The 24316-nt window shown below is 42.2% G+C and overlaps 2 protein-coding genes across 2 annotated transcripts in view; one reads left to right on the forward strand and one right to left on the reverse strand.

The window, feature by feature from the left end:
- Positions 1 to 322: 322 nt before the first annotated feature.
- Positions 323 to 22362, forward strand: Rab9a (RAB9A, member RAS oncogene family). The gene is made up of 3 exons (NM_053458.2): positions 323 to 450; positions 17542 to 17569; positions 21246 to 22362. The coding sequence occupies exon 3, from the start codon at positions 21277 to 21279 to the stop codon at positions 21880 to 21882; it is 606 nt and encodes a 201-aa protein (NP_445910.2). The 5' UTR covers positions 323 to 450; positions 17542 to 17569; positions 21246 to 21276; the 3' UTR covers positions 21883 to 22362.
- The window catches only part of Trappc2 (trafficking protein particle complex subunit 2), a 29929-nt gene continuing 12953 nt past the window's right edge, over positions 7341 to 24316 (reverse strand). The window contains exon 7 of the transcript XR_010061223.1: positions 7341 to 16119. The gene's annotated coding sequence lies outside the window, so the exon portion shown is untranslated. The remainder of the gene's footprint in view (positions 16120 to 24316) is intronic.

Below are 24316 nucleotides of genomic sequence, written 5' to 3' on the forward strand. Positions count from 1 at the left end.
TTCCAGACTTCCTGGCTCTGCCTTCCTTGGGCCTAATTCCTGCGATCCATACTAGGGTCTTTGCCTTAGGGTTTGGGATCGCTGCCGCAAGCCACGCCCACAGTCCAGACCCCGCCCTACAGCTCTTGGCCTGGTGCTACCACCGCAGGCCCCGCCCCGTAGCTCCTGGTCCCGCCCTATGAATTTAGGCCCCGCCCTCGACCTGGGCCCTGCTTTACCACTCTAGGCCCTGCCCCACTGACTCAGGCCCCGTCCCGTCGCCCCACTGTCAAGGCCCCGCCCCTCTGCCTTGGCCCCGCCCCGCCTGACCGCCATATTGGTCCTTCTGCCCAAGTCGCTCCCTGCTGGAAGTGCTCTCGACATTCCCGACTCTCTGGCCCTCTTTCTGCCCTGGTTGTACCCAGGTGTGTTGGCGAATAGCTCCCAGGACGTCCTGTGTGTGTCTGCAAGGTGAGTGGGGGTCATCATCCGATTTGAGATCCGGCCAGAGCTGGTTAAGAGCGCGTGCAGCCGGAGCTGAGCAGCCGGAGCTGAGGCCGCCAGGGCGAGGGTTGAGCCAAATTGGCGCGGGTCTATAGACGGCTGGGCAACGGGGGCAGCTTGTCCCCTACTCTCCAGATGACCCACATTCAATCACATGGGAAGAGGAGCACACACCCAATCACTCGGGACATATACGCGCGCGCGTACACACACACACACACACACACACACACACAGAGAGACAGAGAGACAGAGACAGAGAGACAGAGAGAGAGAGACAGAGAGACAGAGACAGAGAGACAGACAGATCAGATCCTTAAAACATCTCAGGAAAGAGATGTTTTCCAAACAGTTGGGAATAGGATGGTGGAACGATGCTCTCAGGGACAATGCAAATACCTGGGTATAAGCATATACACCAATCTTTCCCCTAACCACACGGGGACACTCACGCGCTCGAGACCAAACCTTGCCCCTGTGTGACTAATGCTGGGGAAGGCAAGCTTGTGTTATTTGAGTTTGGCGACCTCTGACATGTTACCCTTTGACCCACTCAGGTGAGGGAGCTAGGAAGTTAAAGCCAGGGCAAAGAACGTGTAGGCGGTTGGGTTGGGAACATTGTCAGATTCAGATCTTGCCTGAGGTTTCAGAATCGCGTTTCTTCCATCCCTCCGTCTTAGTGAAAAGACTAGACGAGACTTTTAAATGCTGACTAAATGATTGGTGAACGTATTATGGTTGTGTTTTGTTTCTTAAGTGATGACACATCCCATGATCATACTTCTTTTGAGGAATAACTTTTCTGCAAGTTTCCGAATTGGCACGTGACCAGGCTTTTCACAGCGTCCTCATAAAATCAACAGACTGAATTTGGTTTTTGTTTTGTTTTGTTGGTACAAGTTTTCCCTTTTTCCTCGCTAGCTCTACTGCAATGGAAAATCCCTGCACTGCCTGAAATCTCAACTAGAATTGAAGGAAACCCGGGACTATCTACGAACTATTTCCCTTTTCTTTTCTTTTTCTTCCATTGCTGGAGACCAAACCTAGGGCCTTGTGCTTGCTAAGAAAGAGCTGTACCCCTGTGCGAAATTCGCAACTCCTCCCTCAGCTAAGGGACTTAAGTGCCCTGCTTTTACTTTGTCTTTTATAATCTTAGTTAGAAGTTACCACTTCTTGTGTAGCGCTCCAAGTAACAACATATACCAGCTTTGTATTTAAGTGGCCGTGTCTTCTTGCTTTGGGGATTCTTCATGTGCATTGTAGTGTTTCGCTGTACTGAAAGATTTATGGTTTTGGAGGCTTACTTACTTAGAACATTGGAGGAATTGAAGGATATTTATGTTTTATTTTCTGGAAGGTTAAAGTAGACAAGCAAAAACCAGACCGTCCATTGTTGGAGAGCAGGAAAAGACATTGGCGGTCGTCTCTTTTCCAGCCTCATCCTTTTACATGTTCCCCATTCAACTACTTCCATTTTATATTCTAGTACTCTGGAGGCCTCAAGTTCTCTTAGTTCTAGCAATTTCTAACCTCCCTCATTCTTTTATTTTTTAACCATTTATTGGGAAGACCTACTCCGGCTCACATGAGCTGGTTCTGTTTGAGTCAGTACGCTCAGTGCATCCTTTGCATTTTCCTGGTGTTTCCAAAGCAATGCGTCTGTTACAGTTGAGAAATTTGCTGGTACCCGGGAAGGTTAGATTTCGTTGCCAAGGTCACCTAGGGAGTGAGGGAACAATGTTGAAATTCAAATATGTTTGTGGGTTTTTTGAAGTAGTAGTTCTGCACTGTGGGAGGCAATTTTATCCTCTCAGGGGATATTTGAAAAAAAAATGGAGAAAAGCATTTTTTTGGTTCATATTCCAGGCCATTCTATAGTTCTTTAAGCACAGTGTCTTACTGTTTAAGATAGCATTTTTATTATTTTAAAAGCTTGCTGGGGAATACAGCAAATACAGAGGCGAATGCCAGCAGCAAACCACTGAACTGAGAATAGGACCCCCGTTGAAGGAATCAGAGAAAGAACTGGAAGAGCTTGAAGGGGCTCGAGACCCCATATGTACAACAATGCCAAGCAACCAGAGCTTCCAGGGACTAAGCCACTACCTAAAGACTATACATGGACTGACCCTGGACTCTGACCTCATAGGTAGCAATGCATATCCTAGTAAGAGCACCAGTGGAAGGGGAAGCCCTGGGTCCTGCTAAGACTGAACCCCCAGTGAACTAGTCTATGGGGGGGAGGGCGGCAATGGGGGGAGGGTGTGGAGGGGAACACCCATAAAGAAGGGGAGGGGGAGGGATTAGGGGGATGTTGGCCCGGAAACCGGGAAAGGGAATAACATTCGAAATGTAAATAAGAAATACTCAAGTTAATAAAAAAAAAAAAGCGTGCTGGGGCTAAATTCTATAAGGTTTATGAATACCTGGTAATGGAATCTCTTTTTTAAAGCTGGCCTCAGTATTGCTGTTATGTACTGGCCCGCATTGAATTCCTGATTCTACTGCCTCAACTTCTTAAGTTCTGGGATTACAGGAATGTGCACCTACACACAGTTTCAGAATTTTTAGACAAAAATGACAAAACCTTTTGAGCTACTAGGCACCTCTGCAGTTGACTTAGGAAATGTGTTTTTCCCTTATTATCATCCACAGGTTTTATCCTGGGGGGCATGGTACAAAGGTGCTGCGCAGAAGGAAGCATAGCGGCAGAGCTTCTACCTTTCTGAAGCTGGACTCGAGTCACAATTATGAGCCCAGGTTCTTACATGGTCCTAGAACAGTTTATTGTTTGGACTACTTGGCAATAGAGGTCAGGTGTTCATTAAGGAAAGAACTCAGCACAGAAGTACATGTGTCATGGCATTTTTTCTGGACACACTTAGATGGAGTGAAGAACAGCTTCGTTAAAGCTTTGTATGTAGTATGGTTGAATTAGGCATGTGTGCCTTTTTATTAATCTGTATCTATTTCTTTATTTTGGTTTTTCTGAGACAGGGTTTTTCTGTGTGGCCCTGACAGTTCTGGAATTCACTCTGTAGACCAGGCTGACCTCAAACTCACTGAGCTCTTCCTGCTTCTGCCTCCTGAGTGCTGGGATTAAAGGCTTATGTCACCACTGTCTGGTCAAAAATTTTTAAATATACTATATTAATCAAATAGGATCTCACTGGTTTCAGCTGGCTGTAGACCAGGAGGCTGGCCTGCAACTCCGAATGCAACTCAGCCCTTTGTCAGTGCTCTTAACTGCTGAGCCATTTCTCCAGCCTACATTAAATTTCCTTTTGGTGTTTTTCAGCCTGTTTTTTACTATGCTTATCTGAGACCAGGTCTTTCAAAATACAAATTCCATTCTGTTGGTGTCAACCTTTGGCATGGGGGATGGGTGTGTTGAATCTCTTGAAGATTTCCTGGGAAAACATTCACATAATAGGTTTGTTTGAGGGTGTGAGTATATGTGTATGGTATATATGCACATGTGTATTTGGAGGCCAAAGGAGGGTGTGGAGTGTCCACTTTTATACTCCACCTATACTGCCTTACGACAGATTTTCACTGAACCTGGAGCCAGGCTGCTGGTCAATAAGCGGTAGCAGTCCTATCTCCATCCTCTACTAAATTGCTGGAGTGACCGGTGTCCATGGGACTATATCTGGCTTTTTCTGTCAGTTCTGGGGATTCAAACTTAGGGCCTTTGGCCTGTAAAGCCAGCTTTCTTATCCATGGAACCATCTCCCTGGCTCTGTTTCTTTGGATTTTTGACCCTGCCACTGCACTGTGTTTTTCTTTGCTAATGAATATAGATTTCTCTACCTCTTACCAGATGTTCTGTTTTATGGTGTGAGTGTGGTGGTGGGGACACTGGAATGCTGAATTTCATATTATACCAGATGCAGTCTAACAAAGGTATGTGGCTTTTTTTGTTTTTTTTGTGACCCCCCCCCTCCGAAGGTCAAGAGGACTTGGTGCCAGGGAGTCTCGCTCAGTCATCACTTGTGTTGCTGCTCTAGTATAGTTAGGTCACCACATTTCTTTCTTTGTAGAAAGATACACTACTTCTTAATGTCTGCAAGAATATATGTATCAGGTAGAGACAGCAAATCATTAACTGCCACGGAATTCTGCTCTGGGCAGTTTGTTGGATAAGCAGCAGGAGGAGGAAATAAGCCAATTGGAAGTGGTGCCCAATGAGGCTAAGTTGAAAGCTATGTAGATAATAAAAGCTAGTTAGTATAAGAAAATAAGGTTTGTGACTACCAGGCCATCCACAGAGGCCATTTATTAAAGGGTTGATGGGAGAGCAGGAACTGAAGTCAGAAAATGCCTCAGGAAGTTTGGTGGGAAAGCTGTAAGCAAATGAAAGGTCAGGATTCCTGAGGCAGGACACCTGGAGCCTACTAGGTATGTATGTGGGTGTGGTTGGGTGGCGGGCAGGCCTGTGGTAATCCTAAACCTGCTTTGCCTCAGGGTACCTGGGCCGGTTAGATAACTTAGAGGGAAAATCTGTTTCCCAATGTGACTCTTGGTACTGTGCATACTGTGATGTGCTCTGGGTATTTCCACATTCTGGATTTTTCCATTACATTTTGTTAATTTTTGACCCTGAATGATTTCAAGCCGTAGAAGTCAGTTGTGTTATAAACACAGACAGGACATGGAGATGTAGTCGGTGGTTGTTAAGTAAGGTCTTTTTTTTTTTTTCCACCACCCCCCTCCCCCGTTAAGTAAGGTCTTTATGAGGTAGAGGGGGTGAGTTTCAGAAAAAGTGTAGAAGTGAAGCAGGCAGGCCTGGCTTCGTACTCCATGGACACAGATTTCACTTTTGTCTGAGGCTAAAAGCATTATGTTTGCCATTGTATTGACAGGAACTGGGGACAGTATGGAAAGACTCCATCCTGGTACGCATTCATTCCATGACCAATTTTTTTTTTAAATCTAAGAGTGAAGGGTAGCAAAACAGTATATAAGGGCTCTGAGCTATTTTAATCCCAGGGTTTGGTGATTCGGATTAGGTGTCTAGTACGAGGTTAATTTAAGATAGCTTCTAGGAGGCTATCTCTCAGAAGCAGCTGTGTTAACAGAGTTAGCAAAATGTGCAAAGGCTTCACACTTATTTCAACATCTCACTGAGTAGAATTCTAAAGATAGGAGTGTTGAATGATTGTAACAGGTCCAAAAAGGCCAGGCATGGTAGTACATGCCTGTAACCCCTGCATTTAGGAGGCAGAGATGGGGACCTGACTTCAAGGGCATTGTTGGCAATATAGGAAGTTCCAGGCCAGCCTGGGCAACATGAGACCCTGTGTCCAAAATAACAACATACAAACAAGTAGAAGTCCCTGGGTTGCTGAAGGGCTTACTGGGTGGCTATAGTCGTGGTCATATGTTTGATCTGGTAAACTTAGCTGGAGTACATTCATGGTGGAGCAGGAAGTCAAAACTTCTGGAGGAGGGGGTCACACATTAGTGAAAGCAGGCCATTCTGAAATGAACTCTTAATAGTCTTAAATACAATTTGAAAAAAATAGTTGTTTTGGAGCTGCAGACAACTGTCATCCTTAAAATCTGCATTTAGTTTTTCCTCTGTGATCTTGGGCAAAGGCAACTTTACAAAGTTAAGTCACCAGAAGGAATGTGTGCAACAAAGTGTTGAAATTGTGAACTCCTTTGAGCATGGTACCATACAGATGCCAGCATCTCTGTTTTCCTTTAAACATTTTAAGTAGCCTGCCCTCCTCCTGTGAAGCTACATAGTTTCTGAACCATAGGATTGGAAGTTGGTGTTTTCCGTTAGAGTTTATAAGTGAAGGGTTTCGTGGTAAGGAAAGAAGGCATTAAAGTTGGTTTCCGCTCCCCACTACTCCCTTTCAGTAAATCTGTAATCTTTCCCCTGGGCTTGCAGTTTGGGTTTGCTGACTCTTAGTTGCTGAGCCTGGAGTAGGGGCTGCACAGATTGTCTCTTCCTTCCCTACTTTGCTACATCTTTTCTCCTCATTTCTTACTATTTGCACTTCAGGAAGTAAGTGTGTTGCTGTGGTAGGAGGGTAGCTGTTCTTTTCCAGAGTGGTTCAACTTTTAGCCTTTATCTGCTTGGTGGTTGGAAAAGTGCTGGAGAGCTAGGCGGGGCTTTTTCAGTTTGTGGCCAAGTTTCCTTGTTAGTCATTTCTTGAGTTTCACAGTGCCACAACTATAGCATTAGCTTTATATTTTCTAATTTGTTGTTGTTGTTTTTTTTAAAGATTTATTTATTTATTATATATAAGTACACCGTCCGTAGCTGTCTTCAGACACACCAGAAGAGGGCATCAGATCCCATTAGAGATGGTTGTGAGCCACCATGTGGTCGCTGGGATTTGAACTCAGGACCTCTGGCAGAGCAGTCAGTGCTCTTAACCACTGAGCCATCTTTCCAGCCCTGTTGTTTTTGAGACAGTGTTTCTCTGTGTAACAGAGCTCTGGCTGCCCTGGACTTTCTTTGTAGACCAGGATGTTTTTGAACTCACATCACAGAGATTGCTAGGAATGGAGGTGTGCCCGACCATTATTGGTAAGTTTTGGTGAAGATTTGCATCTAAAATAGTTTTTTCTTGGTGTCTTTTCTGGCTTTGTACTTTTTTTTTAAGTTTTTTTTTTTCTGTTACTTGGTGGGAGTGAGGATACCATGTTTGACCTACCGTGTTTAGTTAGGCCTGGGGATGGTATTTAATCTATGTTAGCTTTCATGTGTTGAGCTCTGCAGCATGGGGGATAGTGTCTGATCTGTGCGTGGGTTTAAGGGGCTCTGTGCCTTAGATATTGTAATGGTTAGTGTTGTCAAGTTGACAGAATGTAGACTCATTTAAGAAATGGGCCTTTGGGGGCTGGGGATTTAGCTCAGTGGTAGAGCGCTTGTCTAGGAAGCGCAAGGCCCTGGGTTCGGTCCCCAGCTCCAAAAAAAAAAAAAAAAAGAAATGGGCCTTTGAACTTTTCTGCTTAACTAAGGTGGGAGGAACAACCCCCCCTAGCTCTATTTTTTCTTTTTCTGGTTGGTCTCCTGAACTGAATAACTGGAGAAAGGGAATCTTTTGCTCCTGACTAAGATGCACTATGAGCAGCCTCTTCAGGTTTTTGTTGCCTTGACTCCCCCACTATGGTGGTGAACTGTATCCTTTGTATGTTCCTGTCAACTGTACGTTGGAAAGTCTTTTTCCCTTAAGTTCATTTGTCAGCGTGTTTATCACAGAAACAGGAAAAGAAATTCTGGCAGATACTTAGTAGATGTTAAGCAGCAGCTGTTAAGACAGACTTTAAGCACTTCATATTTGACTCAGTAAGGCAGTGGCAATGGGTTGGGAAGGAAATAATTCTTTGTACGATCAAATCAGGTATAAGAAGGGTACATATTCTTTGACATACTGAATTTGAATATCGTCATTTTAAAAGGGTTGAAAATTCTTGTGTGGTTCTGAAGTGTGAGAGGGTGAAGGTGGACTTTAAGGAATTGCTGGTATTTATAGTCAGTGAGAAGAGGTGTGGACTTCAACCTCAGGATATGACCTTTGAGGGATTGTTAGGAAAGGGAGCTACCTGGCTAAAGAAAGGTGAGAATGTGTGAGAGAAAGCAGAGCCTGCTGTCAGTCTTATGAACTATATTAGGGGGAATTTTCAAGAGGGAGAGTGGTTATTGTCCTGTAATATAGGCCTCATTGCTGTAATAATGGACAGTGGCCTGTCATGACTAAGATTTGAAGGACCTTGTCTCTTGGCAAATGTGTGGTACTATAGAGATACTTTGGTAAGAGGATCTCCATTTTCTTAGTTGTTTTAGATAATATATGATTCCCTTTTTGCAATTCTGTGGCATTACATCTTCAAGGAATTTACTATTATCATGGCCACATGTGGAGGGACTGGTCAGATTTTAAAAAGCTACAGAAAAGCAAACCCTTCATTCTTACTGTTCACTTTAGAGCCCTGTGTTCCTGAAGGCTCTCATGTGAGCAGTGAGAAGACATTGGTTTGGCTAGTGGTCATTTTGATGTTTCAGGGAATGGAGGTGTGCAACTCTATAGAGAGTAAACTCGTGTGGAGGCTGATGGGGAATTGGCAGTGAAGGGTAGAGTATGTTCAGGCATTCCTGTGAGAAGAATGCAATCCAGCATCTCAGTAGAACTAAACTGGGGTGCTGCTCATGGGCAGGTGTCACTTACATCCAGTACACAGAACTTTGGAAGAGCAACTTTCAGTGTCTGCCATTGTACTGGTGACAACCTCTCTGTATGTAGGATGGACTTTCCAAGCCTCTAATCTAGTTGAGTCTTAAAACAACTGCTGTCTGTCTGTCTGTCTGTAATTAGTCAGCAACCAAGAGTGGGCTCATGCCTCTAAGTCTCTTGGTATCAAGCTCAGAGGTACAGTGTTTTAAAAGGCAAAATCAAAGTCCATAACTCAAAGTTAAGTGAGGGTCAGAGTCCCCTTGAAACATTTGTTCCTAGCAGAGCATAGTGCTTATTTCACACACAACATGACAATTTTTTGACTTACACCTTCTTCAGTTAGTTTGGTTTACATTAATTCTTTTATTTAATTCCAACACTTGGGAGGCAGAGGTAGGCAAATCTCTTGAGTTTGAGGTCAGCTTGGTCTACACAGGCCAGGCCAACCAAGGCTACATAGTGACACCCTGCCTTAAAAAGAAAGTATTGCAAATTAAAAAAAAATATATTAAGTGCCCTTTAATAGGTAGATTTATGCTTGCACCTCACAAAGAACAAAACTTTATATCCTCACTTCTGGGTTTCCGCAGTTTCTCATGAGTGAAGGTGTTCACTGAACTATCACAGTTTATGGCCAAACTTTAATACACAAAAGACTCCCATGAGTGATGGGAGGAGGAAATAGTGGTACTGAATAAAGATGAAAAGTCTGAAAGGTTAGTTAGGAGACACATAAAGTGATCACATGTGATGTAGAAATGACACAGGCATTGATTTATTTTTAAATTTTTAAAAAATTAAAGCTGAGTCTCAGCTATGAAGCCTGGGCTGTCCTGGAATTCTCTGTGTAGACCAGGCTAGCCTCAAACTCAAGTCTGTCTCGCCTCTGCCTCCCGATATGTATATTACCATATCCAGCTTTGTTGATCATTTTTGAGGGACTTAGACTGATGACAAACCTTTAATCCCAGCACTCAGGAGGCACAGTCAGGCAGATCTCTGAGTTTAAGGCCCAGCTTGTTCACAGGTCAAGTTCCAGGACAACCAGGGCTACACAGGGAAACTGTGTCTTGAGAAAAAGCAAGCAAACAAAAAAAGACTGATGACAGCAGTTGGTCTTGCGCATGACAGGCGTAGGACCGAGTCCATCAACATTCCATCTTGGATGGGGAAGGAACTCAGAAGGACACCCCCCGACACAAGGCTGAAGAGTTTACGTAGTTAATGGTTGCTGGAGGAATGAGACTCATATTTTACTGGTAAGTTGCCTCTTCTTATCTGAGGTCATGCAGGCAACACTGATTAAAGTGTAGGCCTCAAAAAGAAAGAAAAGAAAGGAAGAGGAGGCAGAGAGGGCATCAGGTGTGTGTGGGGTATGATCAAAATGATATATGTGTGTGAAAATAAGGATTAAAAGGAACCTAATGCAACCCGAGCTTTGCTTACCTTACAAGCTTGAGGACTTGAGTTGGATTCTCAAACCTAGTCAGAAATGCCAGGCATTTGTAATCCCAGCACTAGCTAGGTAGGGGAAGGAGGATCCCTGGGGCTCTCTGGCTAGCCAGACTGGTTGTCTTGAGGCCAGGGAGAAGACCCTGTCTCACACGATGAGGTGCATGTCACCCAAGATTGTTCTGTGCCTTTCACATGCACTCCTTGCACACATGTGTGCATACATACATATGCACCAGACCACAAATATGGTGGAAGTGCTTCTAATCTTTCTAGTGTGAAGCTCACACATACAGATTCTTGTTAAACTATTCCACTCATCTGAGCCTACTTGGGATTCTAGGGGTTTACCAGCCTCGTATTCACTCACCGTGTTGTGGACCTCCATTGTCTGATACAGTAGTCCTTAGTGTTATGAAGTGCTCTAACTAAAATGAAGCTAAAATAAAAATTCAGTTAAGCAGACTAACCACATTTCAGATGTCCATTGGCCACATGTGGGTCACTGAGCATTTCTAGCTCTGAATTATCTACTGTTTAGTTGCTTAATTGATTCTTTTGTCTTTCTACCTTACCTAACTACAAAAATGTTCTTTTTCATTAAAAACTATTTTTTAAATCAAATTAGATGCTTCATTTTTCCAGAAAGAGTACTTGAAGTGGGTTCCTTAAATAGACTATGTGCTTTGTCAGTGATAGTTGTGGCTTGATTTCCACAGCTTTTTTTTTTTTTTTGTTCTTTTTTTCGGAGCTGGGGACCGAACCCAGGGCCTTCCGCTTCCTAGGTAAGCGCTCTACCACTGAGCTAAATCCCCAGCCGATTTCCACAGCTTTTTGTTGTTTTATTTTACCTATCCTATCTGTGAGGCAGTACTTAGTGCTAGATAATCTAATTCACCTGATCAAATCTTGAGTCTCCAAATTGGCCTGTTGTGGTGGTATTTTCCTTAGTTCTGGTTTTTGGTTGTTTTGTTACCTTTGTGCTATAGGGCTAGGACCCATTAGACTCCCATTCATTTCTTCCTCTCCCCTTCCCTCTCCCTTCCCTTCTCCCCTCTTCTCCCCTCTCCCCTCTCTTTCCCTTCTTTTATTCTTTCTCTACCCTCCCCACTCCTCCCTCCCCCTCCCCTCTCCTTTTTCTCCCGTCTCCTCCCATTTCTCTCCCCTCTCCCTCCCCTCCTCTCCTCCTGTCCCCTCCCTCTCCCCTCCCCTCCACCTCCTCTAACCTTCCCTGTTCCTCTTCCCTCCCTTCCCTTCCCACACCCCCTCCACTCTTCATTAGACCCGACTATTGTAGTCCATGCTGGCCCTGAACTTGTGATCTACCTGTCTTTACCCCCCTGAGTACAGGGTTCTATAGGCATGTGCCACCCCCTGTCCTGCGTAAAGCTCAGTTTCTTAAGCTATGAAATTAATTGAAATGGTAGCTATGCCTCTAATTAGGACATTCGGGGTGAATGAATGCAAAAGGAACTTGTGAATTTGGGGAGAGAAAAGAACCTTCATAAATTTAAATCAGGAGTGATAAGTTCAATTAAAAATTTCAGGAGTGCAAAGTTGCAAAAGAGACTGGAGTGTGTGTTGCTGAAGTTTTGAGGAAGTGGCTTACCAAAGGGAGCCTGCTCTCCCTCTAGTATCTATCTTACTAAAGGAATGTACTAGTTTTTCAGCATGTACATGTTCACTCCTTGTTAATTTCAGTCAATACTACTAATTCTCATTAGAATTACAATAATCATTTTTTCCAACATATTATAATGGATATCCAAAATAGGAGGAAGAATTTACATGCTGAGTATAGATAGAAATAGAATAATAGAATAACAAAAATAATGGAGAATGCTTTATTTTAGCATTTGTTTGCATTTCACCATGTGCAGAGTATTTTATTCAATGTGGCAGTCAAAAATAGGACATGAATTGTCATCTTGGGGTTTCTATTGCTGTGATAAAATACCATGACCATAACCAACTTGGGTTGAAAACTTCCTCTACCCATCACTGCCAGTTTCGCCATCTTCCTCCATCCCAGATTAACTCTCTGAGGAGTCACTTCAGTCTACAAGTCTCATGTTACACTCCATGGCTGAGGGGAGTCCGGGCAGGAACTGATGCACCTCAAGCTTGCACCTCATGTCTTGCTCAGTCTACTTTCTTACTTGGGACCAACAGCACAAGGGTGGCACAGCCCAAGGTGAGCTGTGTTTTGGCACATCAATCATCAATCAAGAAAATGCACCACATGCTTGCCCACAAGGCCAATCTTGAGGGGTCATTTTGTCAATTTTCCCTCCTTGAAAATGACTCTAGCTTATGTCAGGTTGACATAAAATTAGCCACCACGTGACTGGATGACATCGGTGTTGTGTTCCTCCCAGGGAGTTGACATTGTAATAGGGAAACAGGCACGTGCAACTTGGAGCATGTGAGCAGGTGGAAATGAGTGAAAGCCAGAATGATAGTACAAAGGAAAGAGAGGGAGCTGTGACACCTCCTGTAGAAGGTGGATCTGAGCTGGGGCTCTGATGGGTGCCTTGTACCATTGTGGTGGGGCCGAGCCTCCCGGACCAAGGTTACATTCCATGCAGAGATGGGGGATCCGCTGAGGACACAGATAGATAGCTTTGGGTGGGAGTGAGTTCTGCAGACATTGGGATAGCAGTATGTGCTCTTATCAGCTGAACTCTCTCTCCAGCCTTCCTAATTAGGTAAGTAATTTCCACTTGCTCAGCTAAACTTTCTCTTTTTAAATTTTGCAGGGCAGTGGTGGCACATGCCTTTAGCCCAGCACTCAGGAGGCAGAGGCAGGCAGATCTCTGTGAGTTTGAGGCCAGCCTGATCCACAGAGTTCAGGACAGCCAAGGCTACAGAAGGCTAAACCCTGTCTTTAAAGAATCATTTTTCTTCTTTTTGGGGGAGAAGTTGGTTTTAGATTTTTTTTTTGTCTCAAGTTGACAATCAAGAAGAAAATATGGGGTATTATAATAGTGTGTACTACAGGATTGGGAATAGTGGATGTTTTTCACTAGCATTTTTATTAGAAGGCATTGTAGACATGTTCACTACTGAGGCCTGGATTGCAAATGTTAGAGGAGTGTGGCTTAGGAGGGTTAGTTAGAATTGGAAGTATTGGAGAGGGGTGAGGTCTAGTGGGTTTAAGAGTTAGCCAGATACCAATCAAAGGGGTGGGGAAGGGATGGGGACGGAAGCAAGTGACAAAAAGCTGGAAGGCTAATGGTGAACATCTTATTGGAGAATCAAGCAAGACACAACCACCTCACTTTTGGTACCTAAGAGCAGCTGACACCATTGGCAGTGTGACAGAGATGGTAAGGTATTCGTTCTAGCTCTACCTGAATCTTCTTCAACGCATTGTTTCTGTGGCAGCCAGTTACTTTTCTGGGCTCTTATCTCATCGAGGCTTCTACTGCTGAAGGTATCTCAGTGGCTTTCTTCAATCCTACAGTGTAGGCAAAAATCCTTCCAGTGGCTTCTGAAGACCCTGACTGCATAGGATTCCCTACTTCAGTTCCTTCTTCCTACTAAACTTATTTCTGCACCTGCCTCAGGGTCTCCCAGTTTATGCTGGTATCGGGGTTCCTTGGCAGAGCCTTGGAATGTGTTAGTTCATTGCACCTTTCTTTTCTCTGTCCCCTGTCTTAACCTGCTTTCCTGAATTCAGGTAACCCCCTGCCTTGGAGCCAGATATTGGTTAAGGCTGCCTCCTAAGGACAGCATATCACTAAAATTGAGATGTGGTTGGAACAGACCACAACTGGAAATGGACACAGGGCAACACAACCTAGTTTCCCTCCGGTACTGGAAGGTACTTTTTACCTTACTTTACCTTAGCAGTTTAGTAGTTGGCTTGAGTTTGTGAAAACATGTATGTAAAGGCCTGATGGTGGCTGGTATCATACACTACTCTTAGATACTGGCGGGCAAGGCCTAGGCCCAACTAAGGGAACCTCACATTTGTACATTGTACCCCTGACTTACTAGGGGAATGGTGGATAGGGTGCTGTGTTAATATTTCAAGTGGTTTTTCAACTGAGTATGAGTGGTTGCACTCTGTTCTTGTGCCTCTCATTTTGTAGGACCTGAGAGTTGTGGCTTCATGTAGTATTACCCTCAGGAAAGAGCTTTGTAGTTTGCATTGTTAATGTGTGGCACATAGTAGGTGATATCTAAATATTAGTTGGAAAGCTGCTTTTGCCTATTTTGTGAAACTGGAGGCTTCTATGGAGATTCTGAGAGCTGTTGACATTTGACTCATGTTTCATTTAAAACCTACTTTTAAAATACAACACATTTGGTTGGGGATGTGGTAGAGCCTTTCCTAGCATGCAGGAAGCACTGGATTTGATTCCCAGCACCTTATAAAACTGGGCATGGGGGGGATGCATACCTATAATCTTGACATTCAGGAGGTAAAAGACAAGAGACTTAGTTTGAAGTTCATCTTTAGCTCAGTACTGAGTTTGATGCCACCTGTTCAGTATGAGACACTGTCTTACAAAAACCAACAGCAACAAAACCCAGAGCATCCTCACACATACTTTTGTTATGTATTGCCAGATTAGTCTATTTCTGTTGAATTAACTTGTTCTTTTGCAGATCTTGGAACAAAGGGAACAAACGAAAAGCTTACTGTTTCTACTAGCTTATTTCCTTTATAATTGCAGTAACAACAGCAAACTCAAAAAACAAAACCAAAAACAAACAAAAACCAGCAGTTGTATTTGAAGTAGCCCAGTAGTTGGTGTATTTTTCCATATTAATAGCTTAAATATTTTACTAGCTGTGAGATCTTGCTACATATGTAACCTCTTTCAATCCTCTTGGCCTTAATAGTAAAAGTTATGTCTTTTTTTTTTTTTGGTTCTTTTTTTCGGAGCTGGGGACCAAACCCAGGGCCTTGCGCTTGCTAGGCAAGCGCTCTACCACTGAGCTAAATCCCCAACCCCAAAAGTTATGTCTTAAATACTTTTTTAATGCTGTGAAGAGACACTGTGACTAAGACAACTTATAAAAGAAAGTACTAATTTGGGGGCTTGCTTACAGTTTCAGAAGGTGAGTCCATGACCATAACGGTGGGGAACACGATAGCAGGCAGGCAGGCAGGCAGGCAGGCAGGCAGGCAGGCAGGCAGGCAGGCATGGCATGGCACTGGAGCAGTAACTGAGAGCTTATATCTGAGTCATAAGCAGAGACAGAGAGTGAGACTAACTGAAGTGACTCAGCTTTTGAAACCTCAGAATCTGCCTTCAGTAATATACCTCCTCCCACAAGGCCACACTTCCCAGATTTAACAAACAGTTTTACCTACTAGAACTAAGCAATCAAACATGTGAGTCTGTGGGGACCACTCTCATTCAAATTACCACAAATAAGGACCATGAAGAGAGAATGTTGGTCACAGGACTCTCATTGTTAGCTGCTGCTGTTTATTCTTAATCCTAAGGGTAATATTAAAAAAAAAAACTTACGTTTTAATTGATTGAATGTGTAAATTAAGGACTTCTACATGTAAGTTTCACACAAATGCCCTTTTAAAAAAACAGGGTGATAGGGGGCTGTTGCTGGAGAGATGAGTCATTATATAAGAGCCCTGTTGCTCTTTTAGAGGAACTGAGTTCAATTCCTAGCCCCTGTGTCAGGTGCCTCATAACTGGCTATGAATCTGCCCTGGGCCTGGTAGAGTTGGTGGGATCTAGTTTCCCTTTCTGGCCTCTGCCATCACACCCCCCCCCAGCATGCACTCAAAACACACACACACACACACACACACACACACACAGAGTAAAACAATTTTTTTAAAGATTTATTTTATTCATATAAGTACAGTGTAGCTGTCTTCAGACACACCAGAAGAGGGCATCAGATCTCATTACAGATGGTTGTGAGCCACCATGTGGTTGCTGGGAATTGAACTCATGACCTCTGGAAGAGCAGGCAGTGCTCTTAACCGCTGAGCCATCTCTCCAGCCTGTAAAACAATTTTAAAAGAAGGAGGAGGTGGTGGTGGTGGTGGTGGTGGTGGTGGTGGTGGTGGTGGTGGTGGTGGTGGTGGTGGTGGTGGTGGTGGTGGTGGTGGTGTGTGTGTGTGTGTGAGTGTGTGTGTGTGTGTGTGTAGAGAGGAAGGGAGGGAGGGAGGGAGGAAGGGAGGGAGAGAGAGAGAGAGAGAGAGAGAGAGAGATATGAATTGTCTCTTTAATGAATGGGTGTGCATATAATTTGTTCTGTTTCTAGTAGTTTCTGAAATTTGAGTATTAAAAAAAATGGCTGTTAAGGAACCTGTCTGTAATATTGCCCCTTTCCGAGTTCATGTTCTCACACAGAAAGTTCCTGCACTCCTTTGAGCCTGGTACTGGTGAAGTACCTGTATGCAGTCATCGGAGTAAATGTTGTATGGGATAAATGTTGTAACAATCTCTTGGATGGAGATACTGCTGTCCGTCCTGTTCCCCATGTAGTTTCAGGATATTAAGTTCATCCACTCTTGGGCTGTGCCTCTGGCTTAGTTGGTACTAGGAACATACTTTTCCTGCTGACACTGTTTTCATTCACGCATAGAAGACTTTGCAGGGAGAGCCTTAGGCCTGAGCAACTGGGGAGCCAAGGCAGAAAGGCAAAGTCTTTATGCATGAATGAGAGCAGTGTCAGCAGGGAGCACATGTTCCTAGGATCATTAATGTCCCTGTCTCCTTTGGCTCCTCTGGTTTCCCTGTGTTATCCTTATTTTATTGTCTGGGGTATGGTTATTCTCAGCCACCCAAAATTTGGGCAAGTATAATTCCCAGTATAATTGTATAGCTGTGCCTGTATGTGAACATTAGAAAAGAGAATGGGCAGGTAAACAATTTGCCAAAGGAAAAACAATGATCAAAATACAGAACTTGATATAGGACTGTTTTTAGGCTGAGATAGATCATAGAAAGCACTTAGATTTTTTTTTCCCCCTTCGGAGCTGGGGACCGAACCAAGGGCCTTGTGCTTCCTAGGCAAGCGCTCTACCACTGAGCTAAATCCCCAACCCCTAGAGTTTTTAAAATTAAAAATAAAGATGTAGTTACATGCTTTTTCTTTTAACATTTAATTCTTTTTACACTTAAAATGATGAAAACAGGCACAGGCCTACAATCCTAGATACTCTGGAGATTGAGGTAGGAGAAATGAAAATTCAGAGCCTAGCCTGGACTTCAAAGCGGGTTCAAGGCCAGCTTGGGCAAATTAGTAAGTTCCCATCTCAAAATTAGAATTAATAAAAGGTCTGGGGTTACATAATTCATTGGTAGAGCTTAACTAGCATACACAAGGCATTAGGTTCAACTAGTAATATCACAGAAGGAAAAAAAATCATCAAAACAAATGCCTATCACTAACGTAAGCATTTTGATTTCCTTTGCAGATAATGATGTTTGAACTGAACTACTAAGGTAAGGTTCATGACCTGTGTATTATGCTTTTTAAAATTCAGATGTTTTTATTTGTAGAATTTAGCTGTATTGAATGTTAAAATTGATGAAGATTATTGGTTTTATACAATCACAACTGTGGAATGTCAAAGTTCATATATTTTTTAGCTGAATTTTAAAAGTTAACATGGTAGAATTTATTTCTTTAGCTTTTGCTAAAGATATCTCAAAGGTTGAACTGCCTTTAGAAAAGAATAGCGGGCTCAGTGGTTAAGAGTGTCCGTACTCTAGCAGTTTGGTTCCCAGCACACCCATGTTATTAGTAGCTCAGAACTGCCTATAACTCCAGCTCCAGGGACTATAAATGCTTTCTTCAGGCCTCTGTGGGCATACACACATATGTCACATACACACATCTACATAAAGAAAGAAATAGAATGGGAAACATTTTTATGTCTATAAGCATGCTGTGATTATGTTAATGAGTTGACTGAATGAAGCAGGCTTCTCTTAAATGTTGATTAGGAACCACGATGGTTTATATAATTATTTGTAACACCATGTGTGTTTGTATACAACTCTAAGGTTAGAATCAAAGAGGTGATCATGTTTAGTAATAATATTAGCAAAAGGCCATATGTTCCCAAGTAGGAATGTCTTTTTCTGAGAGGCCTCAGCCAGTAAATGTGCATGTCAGTAATATTACCTGGTGTGTGGAATTCACAAATGTCAGATTTCTTTTAAAATGTCATGAAGTAGAAAATCTCACATAATTAGGACCAAAAAAATCAAAATACCATGATAAGATGATGTATCTCACAGTTTCTAAAACAGTTTGGTAGATATGTGGGGCATGATTTAGTTTATAATCTGATTTAACATCTTTGAAATTCAGTGATATATAGTGAAGCTTTGTGTCTGTTCAGGTATATATTAGTTGACTTAAAATGATAAATCTGATAGGCTACAATTATGTACATCTGTTTTCCTCTCAGACAGATCATAGAACTTTGGTGTTTCTGTCAGTTAAAAACTGACAAGAACCACAATGATGGGGGTTAATAGGGGTTGATGGGAAAGGGTTCCCAGTAGAGGCTATGACCAAGCTGAAGAGGTCTTAAGGGCATAGCATTGACTTTGGTTTGGGAGTAAAGGCTGCACCAGCTGAGGGAGCAACATGTTAAATATATAGAAGAACATGTTTTCATACGCGCACGCGCACGCACACGCAGAAATGACTGAAAGACAGGTGTACTTCAAAGTGCCTCCATGACAGCTTGTGAAAGTTGGAAAGGCTGGAGCTCACTGCACAGCCTACAGGCAAATCTACAGGTTGGGGAGTGTCTATTTCTGGTGACTTTAAGCCTGGTGTACTTAAGCCTTTTCTAGGCAGCTCACCCACTCTTTGTTTCTTTTAAGCCAGTGGTTCTCAACCTTCCTAATGTTGCAACCCCTTAATACAGTTCCTCATATTGTGGTGACCCCCAAACATACAATTATTTAGTTGCTACTTTATTACTGTAATTTTGCTACTGTTCTGAATCATGATGTAAATATCTGATATGCAGGTGGACTCAGGTGACCCTTGTGAAAGAGTAGTTTCACTGCAGAAAGGATTATGACCCTCAACTTGAGAACCATTGGTCTCTTCTTCCAGGCAGCTGGGATAGTCTGAGAATCTTATTTGCCTCTTGGCTTGTAGGAGAGTAACTCTTAGCCATCTTTACTAATTATATACTCTTGAGGAGGGAGGGGCACAATGAATCTGGTCAGCTTCAGGGACTTCCTAAGCTAGTTTGAGTTGTTTAGTTCTTGTCTTGGAGTGTTTCACCTCCTTGTAAATACTCCACCTTAAGATTCCCTCCAAAATGGTAGGTTTAAATCTGAAAGGAAACTGTTACATAGCATTTGTGATGGGATGCAAAGTTGAGTTTTGTTCTTCAAGCTTGGAGAATAAACCATTGAATAATTTTATTAGTTTTGGGTGAGTTTCAGATGCTTTGCCTATGTTGAAATACAGCACATAGGGGACACATTCTGAGAAATGTATTATATGATTTCAGTATAGTGTGAACATCCTTGAGGGTGCTTACATAAACCTAGGTGGGGTTGGTCATGTACAACCACACCCAGTTTGATCATTTGTTTATCCTGTTTTCCTACTAACTTGATTTCTCATTATCTAAGCTGCTATGGGTTCTTACAAGAACATACAGGTAGAAATGCAGAATTCTTGTATGGTACAGAAATTTTCAATAATACTGGATACCTTCACATTATATAAGGAGACAAACAAATAATGTCAACTGCATTGGTTATAGAAGTTAGTCCTAATAGATAAAGCAGTTCTTCATTTCTTTACTGTATTTCCATTGTGGAAGTCAACAATATCCACTTTGATGATAAAGCTAATGAATATTTTTACTTAGAACTCTGTTGTCCAGTATAGTTAGTGGCTTTTTAAATATGGTCGTTTAAATTAGCTGAAATGAAATTAATGGGGCCGGAAATGTAGTTCAGTAGAGAATGGCTTAATGCTTCGTATACACAATGCCCACTCCCCAGCACCCAAATTCAATTTAGTTTCTCACTGAGTACTCAGCAGCCACATATACTAGTGAGTACCATGTTGGACATTTCCATCATTATGTAAAAATCTCTCAGACAGCTGCTGACATAACAAACTTTGTCTTTCATAAATTCTAATAAATGTAAAATCAAAGCGTGTTTTAAATATTGACATATTTTAGATAATTTAGAAACATAGAAAGGTGAATAGGAGTTATAGAGCAAACAAGATTTAGCTTAGATTGCTAATTGGTTAAAGATGAGGTTAGGTTTTCCACCTGGAAGTTTTGTGTATGTTTGGAAGTTTTTATAATGAAAATTAAAGTGTCAAGTAGGTACAGTGCTCACATTAGCACTCAGAAGTAACTAGCCATCAGTCATAGGTGTCAGAAGTATCACCTCTTCAGACTGGCTCCTATAGTGTAGAAGTTTTTAAATCCGGCCCCTGAACTTCTTTAAAGGGTATGCATAATATATTAGTATATTTTTACTTAAGATTCATTTCATTCTACTTCAAATATACAGGTGGGGGTGGGGGAGATTGCTGAAGTGCTTGCTCTGCAAGCATGAAAACCTAAGATGGGATTCCCAGTACCTGTGTGAAATGCTGGCTATGGAAATGTACCCATAATGCCAGCACTGGTGAGGAGGATGTCTGGTTTGCTATTCATCCAGTCTAGCAAAATCAGTGGAGCTTCAGGTGAGAGACCTTGTCTCAAACTCCTACCTCCCTGCCCAATAATAAAAAGGTGGAAGACATTTGACACAGGTACATATATGCGCCCACATACACAGAGGGTGTGTGGGGAGGACGAGGGAGAGGGAGGTGGGAGAGGGCGGGGAGAGGTGGGGAGAGGGAACACGCATGAGTACATATTTAGTTAAATCAGTGAGCTTCTGGATGCCTCTGACTTTCCCATCCATCAGTGCCAGTATCTGAAGTAAGAAAAGTGAGGTGGAGATTGAGAGGCTGTTTGAAGTTGTTAAATCTCATGATTTAGGTAGTCCCTTTGCAAAGTGGAATCAGAGCTCTATGTTTTCATTTTACTTAAATGCTGACTTTATTAGAATTGTGTGGATTGGACTGGTATAAAGGCATATAATGGTACCTTCTTATTTTTATTTACAGGATTCTGAAATCAAAACTTACACTATTAATCATGGCAGGAAAATCGTCTCTTTTTAAAATAATTCTCCTTGGAGATGGTGGAGTTGGCAAGAGTTCTCTTATGAACAGATATGTAACCAATAAATTTGATTCCCAGCTCTTCCACACAATAGGTGTGGAATTTTTAAATAAAGATTTGGAGGTGGATGGACATTTTGTTACCATGCAGATTTGGGACACAGCTGGTCAAGAACGATTCCGAAGCCTGAGGACACCATTTTACCGAGGTTCTGACTGTTGCCTGCTTACATTTAGTGTCGATGATTCACAAAGCTTCCAGAATCTGAGCAACTGGAAGAAAGAGTTCATATATTATGCAGATGTGAAAGAGCCTGAAAGCTTTCCTTTTGTGATTTTGGGCAACAAGACTGACATAAAAGAACGGCAGGTATCTACAGAAGAAGCCCAAGCCTGGTGCAAGGACAACGGCGACTATCCTTACTTCGAAACAAGTGCAAAAGATTCCACCAATGTTGCTGCTGCCTTTGAGGAGGCAGTTCGAAGAATTCTGGCTACAGAAGATAGGTCAGATCACCTGATTCAAACAGACACAGTCAATCTGCACCGAAAGCCCAAGCCAAACTCTTCTTGCTGTTGATGGCATTAAAGGGATAGCTGGTGCATTTTAACCAACCAACACACACACACACACACACACACACACACACACACACACACACAGACACACGAATGAGAGTGGAGAACAAAATTAGTATGCAGAAGAGTTCATCTACTAATAAAATTCAATTAACGCATATTGTTGCCTCATTAGTCCATGGGAGAAGGGACACACTCACTCTGAAGGAATCTATTTACTCAGTAATGGCACATTACATTTATAAACTGTAATGGTTGTCTATTGTTTCTTAAAATTAAAACATTAGTGCTAATAAGATGACCAAGAATTGACTTAATTGTAATTCAGACATAAATCTTGACTATTCTTAGATTGTTTTGCCCCACAAGAAAATGGAGAATTACTTTTATATGTGTATATTTTTATGTAATGAGCATTCTATTCTTGGTCCAGGAAAGTAAATTCCTACAGCAATACTATTAAAGATTAAAATCTAATGCATTTCTTTATGTTGCAATGCTTTTTGATTTGACTTTTGTTCTCTTTAAGATGATTTAACTTTTCTTACTCATCCTACATATTAGAATCTACCTCAGTTGTGTGGCACATATATTTCCCCTTTCCAACAAAGGAGCAAGCTAAATGGATTTTTATTTTCTTTCCTTAAAAAGAAAAGACTGAATCTCGTATATTCCAGGTTGACTTAGAGGTCTTCCTTCCCCATCTCCCAAGTAAGGGATTACAAGCATGAGCCTGTGCCGCCATGTCTAATGTATGGTGAGCGAGCTGCATCTTCAGCCCAGCATTGTACTTTCTGAAAGGGTAATAGACACCTGTATTCACACAGCTATTTCTATAGTATGTTCTCTATCACTAGTCAGTGATTTGTTCTCAAAATTTTTTATTCTAAAAAGCCAACTTTCAGAATGATTGTTGTTTTAGGGTTTCTGTTGCTGTGATGGAACACACGGTGATCAAAAAGCACCTTGGGGAGGAAATGGTTTATTTGGTTCATACTTCAACATCACTGTTTATCTTCAAAGGTAGTCAGGACAGGAACTCTTAAGGAAGCAACCCAAGACAAGAGCTGATGTAGAAGCCATGGAGGAGTGCTGTTTACTGGCTTGTCCAACCTGTTTTGGTATAGAACCCAGGACCACCAGCCTAGAGGTTACCACCTACAATGGGCTGAGCCCTACCACACCCTATAGGCCTGCCTGATCATAATGAGGCATTCTTTCATATTGTCTCATGAGTTGATTTGTATGTGGTGTAACAACAGATATGTCCTGTGGAAGAAAACTCAAAGCCAAGACTGACTGCCAGGACATACTGGAGTAGGAGAGTGAATTGCTAGGCTGGGAATTAGAGTGGATAGAATATGGAAAACTAGTGTCTCTCCTGACCATACCCATTGGAACTGGGAGGAAACATTATTGCAGTAAGCTAAAACTCAGATATATTGAGAATATCTCTCATCCAATCACGAGGAAATAAAACCATTTATACATTAAGAAAGACTTACTAGGGAAGAAGCCCCAGGGCTGCAGAAGTTGTAGAGTAGGGGGAAGAGTACAAAGGAGCCATAGGTATTGAGCCTAGAGGCAAGCATCCACTTTGATATGCTAATAGGAAGCATAGCCATTCTTTGGGACCTGACATTAGTGTTCAGCTTGCTTTTTCTACTCAACATAGAACAGAATCTCTTGCCTAGGGAATGGGTCTCACCTTAACATATTCCTTGAGAGTCCTCATGTGATTTTAGATTATGTCAAGTTGGTAACACAAGTTTTGGAGGTTAAGGTTTCAACAAGAATTTTAGGGGGACTTAGTTTATAGGTATAAGCCTTTACTACACATACATATATGTGTTACATATATGTGTGTATACTAGAGCAACTTGACCAGTAGCTTTCTCCATACTCCTAAGGAAAGAGATCCTCAGGGAGGGGTAGGGCCCTGTGAGCCCCTTTATAATGGAAAGTCAACAGATTTAGTCTTGTGCAGATAATAAGAGCAGCTGAGTACACCAGTGCAGTAACCATGCTGTAATTTTTATTTGTAGATTAAATGTCTTAGCATCTTCGCTTTTTTTTTTTTAAATAAGATAGGGTCTCTTGTAACTGAGGCTGGCATTAGAGTCCTGACCTTCCTAGGTGCAGGATTCCAAGTGTGCTCAACCCCACCTACCTTTAACATTTTAATCTTAACTTTTAGTTTACTATTGAAGGATTAGACTAGTTGGCTTTTTTAAAGTTGGTTTCCAAAGGTTAGAGCTAGGCAGTCAGAAGTGATTAAAAGGTTTTTTTTTGTCTGTGGGAAAGGAATACCTAGCTTCACAAGAGGTAAAAGGAGTACAGTGAATACTGACTAACCAATCACACATGCTACTAACTGAATCATGAGGAAGAAGAAGAACAAAACCTTAGGGATAGCCTTGGCCATTAAACTAGCT

Source organism: Rattus norvegicus, chromosome X (assembly GCF_036323735.1).
Source record: "Rattus norvegicus strain BN/NHsdMcwi chromosome X, GRCr8, whole genome shotgun sequence".
Lineage (NCBI taxonomy): Eukaryota > Metazoa > Chordata > Mammalia > Rodentia > Muridae > Rattus > Rattus norvegicus.